This window comes from Lithobates pipiens, unplaced genomic scaffold (assembly GCF_037356315.1).
Source record: "Lithobates pipiens isolate NorthernLeopardFrog02 unplaced genomic scaffold, aLitPip1_a1.2 Scaffold_19, whole genome shotgun sequence".
In the NCBI taxonomy this organism is placed as follows: Eukaryota; Metazoa; Chordata; class Amphibia; order Anura; family Ranidae; genus Lithobates; species Lithobates pipiens.
The window spans coordinates 29,255,730-29,264,276 of NW_027507764.1; the positions used below are offsets into that span (position 1 = coordinate 29,255,730).

An 8,547-nucleotide genomic window follows, 5' to 3' on the forward strand; every position below is an offset into this window, starting at 1 on the left:
GGTGACGTACAACACGTACGACGGGACTAGAAAAAGGAAGTTCAATAGCCAGTAGCCAATAGCTTCTGTCTCGTAGTTGAATCTGAACATGCGTGATTTTTGGCGTGTCGGAATCGCATACACACGATCGGAATTTCCGATAGAAAGTTTTTCCGTCGGGAAAATTGAGAACATGCTATCAATTTTTTTTGCTGGCGGGAATTTGGACAGCTAAATTCCGATGGAGCGTACACACGGTCGCATTTTCCGATGAAAAGCTCTCATCTGTCTTTTTCTGGCCGGAATTCCGATCGTGTGTACGCGGCATTTTACAAGACTGGTGGAGTGCTTGGTAAGAGCAGCTTTTGGAATGCTTTTGACTGGGTAATTTTTGTATTATTTTTTTATTTGTATTATCATTCTCATTTATTTTCATTTATTAACATTGCTATTTAGGGTGATGAACATGTGGTCACACCCCCCTCTAACCTACAGCTCCACCCTAACCCAAAACAAACCTCCAGGCCTGTACAGAAAGAACAGTAAGGCACTGGTAATTTAACCTGACATTAAAGTGGAGGGCCACCCTGAAAAAAATCTGAAAAAAAAAAATGAAAATTTTTTTTTTTTAACTTACCAGAAATGCCTGTTGCTAGGCACATCATCCTAATCTGCCTCTTCCTCCTCCACGGAGATCTTCTGGTCTTCTCTCCTCCGTGCGGCGTCTTCTGGGTAATGGGTCTTGCTGTGTTCTGGGAACTGTGTGTCCCAGAACACGGCGCGCCCCATTCACAAAGAGCTGCGCGACTCGCGCATGCGCAGTAGGAAACGGGCAGTGAAGCCACAAGGCTCCACTGCCTGTTTCCCTTAGCCAAAATGGCGGCGCCGCTGACCCGAGACCGAGGGACGGGTCAACTTAGGCCCCTTTCACACATGCAGACATTATGTCCGTATTTTATCCATCCGTTTGCGGATGAAATACGGACATACATGCATCCCTATGGGATAGCGGGTGTCTGCGGATGAGCATCCACAGGCACCCGCTATTGTCCGCCTCCGCTACTGTCCGATTCTGCAGACGGAGGAAAATCCAATTTTCTATCCGTCTGCAGAGCGGATCGGATGAACGCGGACAGACGGTCCGTGCTCATCTGATCCCCCATAGAGGAGAATGGAGAGCTGACAGGGCGGTCCCCGCACAGTGTGCGGAGACCAACCTGTCTGCCGCCGGCTCAGCAGGGACAACGGAGCGATCCCCGCTGAGCGAGCGGATCATCACGGGGCGGATCATTACTGATCCGCCCTGTGTGAAAGGGGCCTTACTCTCTTTATGCTCACTGTTTTGCCTTGTATTTTACGGGGGCATCTCTGTCTGCTTCCCCTCCCCCATTTTTGCTACTTTGTCCCTTTTCTATTGTTAAGGCTCCCTTTTATCCAAATACTCTCATTTAGATTTAGAGAGATTATTTCTATTCTTCCTCCTCTTCTCTTTATCCTATAACAAAAGATACATTCTAATTTCCCCTCCCTTCCGTTTTTCTCCTCCTCCTCCCCCCCCCCCTTTCAAAAATCCCTCCCGAAAAAAAACAAAAAAAATAAATAAAAAATCTCTCCCTTCCTTTTGCCTTTGCTACGATATCCCATATCTTGTGTGTGATCTGAATTTTGTATGTGTACGTATATATTTACATATGTGTCTGTGTGTGTTTAGTGTCTGTTATCTATACATCTTATTAAATCAACCTGCCCCCCCCCCCCAAAAAAAAGAAAAAAACAGGCAGATTGCCATGACTTTGTGTTGTGCCCACAAAAAAAAAAAACAAGAAAAAAAAAAAAGACATCAATAACATATTAACCCTTCCCACCCCACCCATACCATTTTTCTCTCCGCACACTGTCACACTCTCAGCACGAGGAAAGAAAAGCCAATAAAATGTGTTTACATGATCAGAGACTGGGGACACACTACAACAAATGATAAGAGACTGCAGACATACTACAACAAATGATCAGAGACTGCAGACACACTACAACAAATGATCAGAGACTGCAGACACACTACAATAAATGATCAGAGACTGCAGACACACTACAACAAATGATCAGAGACTGCAGACACACTACAACAAATGATCAGAGACTGCAGACACACTACAACAAATGATCAGAGACTGCAGACACACTACAACAAATGATCAGAGACTGCGGACATACTACAATAAATGATCAGAGACTGCAGACACACTACAACAAATGATCAGAGACTGCAGACACACTACAACAAATGATCAGAGACTGCGGGCATACTACAATAAATGATCAGAGACTGCAGACACACTACAACAAATGATCAGAGACTGCGGGCATACTACAATAAATGATCAGAGACTGCAGACACACTACAACAAATGATCAGAGACTGCGGGCATACTACAATAAATGATCAGAGACTGCAGACACACTACAACAAATGATCAAAGACTGAGGACACACTACAAAAAATGGTCAGAGAATGCAGACACACTACACAAATGATCAGAGACTGCAGACACACTACAACAAATGATCAAAGACTGAGGACACACTACAAAAAATGGTCAGAGAATGCAGACACACTACACAAATGATCAGAGACTGCAGACACACTACAACAAATGATCAGAGACTGCAGACACACTACAACAAATGATCAGAGAATGCAGACACACTACAACAAATGATCAGAGACTGCGGACACACTACAACAAATGATCAGAGACTGCAGGCACAGTACAGAGGTGGTTGGAGACGTTACATGAGACTGCTAGAGATCACTGCCATTACAGCCCCATTACAAATCAATACTTCCACTAATAACTTTCCAGATCTGACAGCTGCACAGGATCTACCAAAGATCCTGAGGTTGGACCCCGGGGTTCTATGGGGAATAATCTGTGTGTTTAATAATGAAGGTGATATTTCAGAGAATAATATTTTCAATGTTTTCTATGATAAGAATCTCCTGAAGATGTTCCATATTCCTCCTCAGACATCATCACATCTCCTGTACATAAAGCACATTATGAAGATGATGTAAATGGAGTTTTGTGTCCCTGTAAGGACCTCCGTTATACCAAACTGATAACAAATGATAAAACATCAATCAGTAAAACATTCATAAATCATTCTGTATATCAGATCTCAGCTGTCTATAGAAAGTCATCATTAATGATACAAGTGGAATGTTGTTTGTCTCACCATTCGTCCTGGGAATACGATCATCTGTGTTATAACACTGAATGTGTCCTTCTTCATGGTCCATGGACCTCCATGCTCCGGCAGAGGTCTCTCTTAGGGTTCCGTCTCATGGATTCTTCTCGGGGCCTTTTATATGTTTCTGATCAGATACTTTATTAATTTATCCCAATGGGGTTCATTTCCCAAAGCAGATCATTAGATTGTATATTTATTTTTTTGATGCTGCAAAGAATAATAACTATATTCAGAGTGAAATAAAGGAAGGCTCTAACCTGTTTTTTTTACACTAACTGGGACCAAATTTTAATTTATGAGCCCCCCCCCCCCCCTCCAGCCCAATGCTGTAGTGTAGATACCGGGCTTCTTGCTGACCTATCACACATTTTGGTGAACTGGCTGGTAATGTGGTATAATGTGTGGAATCTAGAACTGCCTGAACCTCCTGCAGATAGGAATCCCTGTCAAAACTAACTACCGGCAACACCAAGATATGCCAAATCATATCTTAGGAATGGGATGCACCATTTTTATAAATGAGGCCCCATGTAAGCCAAAAGCTAGGACCACAAACTGGCACAGACCATCTGGTGGCTTTTAAGGGAACCTACCAATATCCATCAGAATGACCAAGGGTGGCGGTGTACCTGGTGGGACCCAACCTTTCTATAAACTCATCCATTTAGGGTATGGGATAAATATCAAATTTGGATATTTAATTTAGTTTCTTTAAGTCATTGCAGAACCTTCCTTTGGCTACCATCCGGCTTGGAGTTGACCACTACGGGACCTAACCAGTTGCTATTAGATTCCTTCATAACCCCATTTGCTTTTGGATTCCTCCATTACCCAATTTCCCTTAGATTCCTCCATAATCCTATTAGCTGTTTGATTCCTCCATAACCTCATTGTCATGGTTATGCAGTGATCTTCCTGTAATTGCTTACCTCCCCTCATGTCTTCTGACTAAGAGGTCAGCCACTTCCACCTGGTGGTTTTTATAACCTCTCCTCTAAGCATGGCTCCACCCCAGGCCCTATCAGGGAGCCCTATATTAACCTGTGCACTGCAAGCCATCAGTGCTGATCAACCATTGTGTATTCCTTTGTGTGTTAGTTTCCTGCCGTGTGCTCTTCTACTGTTTTCCGTTACCGACTTTGGCGTGTTTTGACTATCCCTGTTTGCCTGTGATCCTGACCTTTTGGCGTGTTCCCGACTATTCTTGTCTGCTTGTGGCCCCGACCTTGGCTTTGTCCCTCACCATCCCTATCCTCCTGTTGCCTACTGTGGGTGTGAGTTGGGGGACCCTGGGGGTCGCGACCTGGAGCCAGTTGCAGCCAAGTCCTTCCTCACCACTCGAGGCTCTGGTGAACACCTGCTGGCTCTTATGCCGCGTACACACGGGCGGACTGTATGGCCTACTTAGTCCGTCGAAACACATTTCAGCGGACAGTCCACTCGTGTGTGGGCTTCAGCTGACTTTTTCAGCGTGCAGTCTGGCGTACTAAGTATTTCGGATTTTTCGAAATTCTGTCCGTCGTACTTTGGTTTCAGCGGACAATGCGCTCGTCAGTATGCTAGTTCGACGGACTAAGAATGGCGCATGCTCAGAAAGGATTTACACGGCGGAAGGGTGCTTTGCTGTGTATTGGACTTCCTATTTCTAGTCCCGTCGTACGTGCTGTACACGTCATCGCGCAAGCTTTCGACGGACTGTTTGTGCATCCGTGTGTGGTCAAGTCCGTTCAGTCGAAAGTATGACGGACTGTCCGTCGGATTGTATGACGGACTAAGTATGCCATACAGTCCGCTCGTGTGTACGCGGCATTAGACTCCGCGCCCCAGGGAATCTTACGCTCTAACCCCGATGGGACCTGTCCCCCGTCTGCAGCAGTCAGCCGTAGGGTCCACAACCTTGCGGTGCACTCCTGATCCTACGGTGTGCATCTGTCACCTCGCCTCAAGGTGACCTGACACTCATTTGTTGTTTCTGGATTACCCGATTTTCTTTTAGAATTGTCCATAACCCCATTTACTGTTAGATTCCTCCATATCTCCAAGAGCCAACATTTTCTGTACTTCTTCTGAAGTGTCTTTTCTCTGAGCCTCGGGTACACGTAACGTCTTAACTTTACAGTTAGTGGTGTTCTACTCTCATTCTAGCATTTTGGATGGGGTGACTGGCTGTATAGTATTCCTGCTGGAATAATCGGGTCCTGAAGGCTCTTCCTCATAGGAAGGAATTCAAATAATTAAGGTGGAGGTCGGTAGTACTCCCCTAGTGTGGAGGAATCCTGAGGGGCCCAGTGCATCTTGATCTGTACAGCGCTACCTTTTCTGGCTGAGGGCTGGGAAGGCCAAAAGCCCACTGTGGCAAATAATGCTTGGGAGTGGTAACCTGGGGGTGCTCTGAGTATCACTATGGGTGTGAAAATGAGCACTAAGACACAACACCACCTGTTTTTTTTTTGGAGGGTTGGGGGTTTGCATCTTACCAGAGAAATTCTTGTTACCAGGCCGCAAAACCTTGTCCTATATATTGTCACCTCTTCTTTTTTTTTAATTCATTCACTTTCTACGTGTTAGTCACTGCATTTTATATATGTGTATTTTTCCTCATGGATGACGGGTGTGGTTCTTTAGGCCTAGCCCGAAGTCTGGGAGGAGAATGTATGACCATTAGGTTTCTTCCTCCCCTGCTTTGGGGGAATCTCTCTTCAGGAGATCCCCCAACATAATACTTGTTGGTTGGCTTTGCCTGATCATGTTTAGCTGAGCTTTCACAATGCCATTGTAGATTGCATTAGCTTGGCCCAGTAATTCTAAAAACATAAACTGTGTATGTAACCCTACATAATAATAAATAGGTAATGTGCATAGAATAGTTTTTTTTTTAAATATGTTGCTATTGCCGCTATTTCTAGATTGTTACTTCTCCACTAAAGCTGAATGGCATAAAAATTGCCAAAAATCACATAAGTGTAAGCAGAAAAACCTTGTACAAAGTGAGAGGTCCAGGAGTGCACTACGTATAGGGTGCAGGGTTCAGAGGTGCTCTATGTATCTATGTGCTCTATTATGTCCTGGCATAATCAAGACCAGTGTAGGGTGTGAGGACACCAAGGGACAGTCCACCTCTAGAGCAGGGAGTACCATCTGCTGGAATATCGGAGGATCAATTAAGTAGAAGCTCTTCTTCTCTCCCCTAGACAAAATGAGCAGTTAACCATTGCAGTGTGGCCAACAGGTTCCACACTGGGGCTGAGATTCTGTCAGCTCTTCATGAACACTCAACCTTGACCATGTTGCAAAGGCTGCACTTTCATCAACAGGTGGCCAATGAGTATTTACAGGAGTAAAGGACAAGGGCAGGCTTTTGTTTTTTGAGAATGAGTGAATATGCATTCAGTATGATTGTATCATCTTTCCACCATTTTGATAATTAAATCAGAATTGTAGGCTGCATCAAAGCAGGGATTGGTGTAATAAACCGTGTACTGGAGGTACAAGAAAAGGATGAAGAGGAGGACTGTCTCAAGGTCTGCTTTATCCCTGAGAGGCAGCACCATTCACAGGAGGAGCATGAGGAGGATGGGCTTGTGTACCAGTGGTCAAGAGGAGGACATACGGCAGGCTTCCAGGGATATGTTTTACCCCTCCCAAACTGAAGAAGCTGTACATGGATGGGATGTGATAATTGGAGATACTGTTGTCTTGGGCAACATCAAGGACTCAGGTTCCTCTGTCACTGGAATTTTGTGGTAGATGGGCTCATTTATACTGCAGTGCCTGTGCAAAAACCCCAAGATTTGGGCTGTCAGGAAGAGGAACCATTACTGGGTGACTACCCTTTTGGAGCCACGCTACAAGAGAAAAATGCCAGATTTCATCCTGCTATCACACAGGAAGCAAAAAAAAGCACAATCTAAAAGAGGTGATGCAGAGTAGCCTGTGAATGTCCTATCCAGAGTGACAGGATCCTCTTTCATGGCCAAAGTGGCTTAGATAGTCTGGTTGCTGAAGGGAGGTCCTCCATGTTCATGGAGAAAAGGGCCTCAAACTCACATCCCTGGTCAGATGGATTTGGGGGTCTACAAGAGAAACTTTTCTGAACTTGGATATCTTTAAAACAACTTGGATAAATCTTTAAAACAAGGGGGCCACAGATACCTGCCCCCATATGAATTGAGTAAGGGGTACTGTCAGGAAAGGCTGGCTGGGGACAGTGGTCCGTCACCTGTCTGTGCGCGCCTGCGGGTGCCTGGTGCGCGTGTTCGCGGTCGCCCGGTTGCGCGCGGGGGCACGCGTTTGCGTTTGCGCGGGTGCGCGCGTTCGCGGCCGCGCGGGTGCGCGCGTACGGTTACCGCCGCCAGGCGGGCTATTTAAACCCAGTTCTCCCTTCTGATCTTGCTGCTTGATCTACAGCGTTCCTGAGACTATTACCTGAATCCGATCTGTTTGTGTATTGACCCGGCCTGGCCTGCGACCTTCCCTGCCTTCTGCCTGCCTCTGACCTCCGGCTTGTCTACGACTCTGCACCTGTCTCATCCTCTGGTCCATCCGTGCTCATCCGTTATCGACCCGGCTTGTTCCACGTTCCTGCCTCTGCCTGCTGCATCTGTTCCTGTACTGACTGTCTGGTTTGACCCGGCTTGCCTGACTCTTCTGTGTGCCTGCCCCTGAGTGATCCACCTGTTCCTGTTGGTCTCCTGCTGTCTACTGGTTCCTGTCTGCTGTCACTGGGGCCTGCTTGTCCAGCTACAGTTCCCGAAGTCAGCCAGATCCATCCACCGGCTGTTGATCCTGCCAGGCACTCGTGCTACCTCTGACTCCCGTGCCTCCTGTCACCATCATCAGGGGCCGTGAGTCTGGGACGCAAGAGAGGTCTCCTTCTGCATTCCGGGCTCACCACTAGGTACGTGACAGGTACATAGTACCCCTTGTTACTCATTCACATATAAAGGAATATGTAAATAAATACACCTATATGGTGACAAATCCCTTCATTTAAAAAGAATAAAAAATGTCCCATGATTACATAGTTACATAGTAGGTGAGGTTGAAAAAAAGACACACGTCCATCAAGTCCAACCTATGTGTGTGATTATATGTCAGTATTACATTGTATATCCCTGTATGTTGCGGTCGTTCAGGTGCTTATCTAATAGTTTTCTGAAACTATCAATGTCCCCCGCTGAGACCACCGCCTATGGAAGGGAATTCCACATCCTTGCGGCTCTTACAGTAAAGAAATCTCTACGTAGTTTAAGGTTAAACCTCTTTTCTTCTCTTCCAGAGAGAATAAGTTCGGTGCTCGCAACCTTTCCTCATAAC

The 8,547-nt window shown here is 45.9% G+C and overlaps 1 protein-coding gene across 1 annotated transcript in view; it reads right to left on the reverse strand.

Moving 5' to 3' along the window:
* LOC143995866 (olfactory receptor 11A1-like) overlaps positions 1–3,304 on the reverse strand; it is a 28,324-nt gene extending 25,020 nt beyond the window's left edge. Inside the window, exon 1 of the mRNA XM_077490592.1 lies at positions 3,217–3,304. Coding sequence (XP_077346718.1) covers positions 3,217–3,273 — 57 coding nt within the window. The 5' untranslated portion in view covers positions 3,274–3,304. The remainder of the gene's footprint in view (positions 1–3,216) is intronic.
* Positions 3,305–8,547: the final 5,243 nt, after the last annotated feature.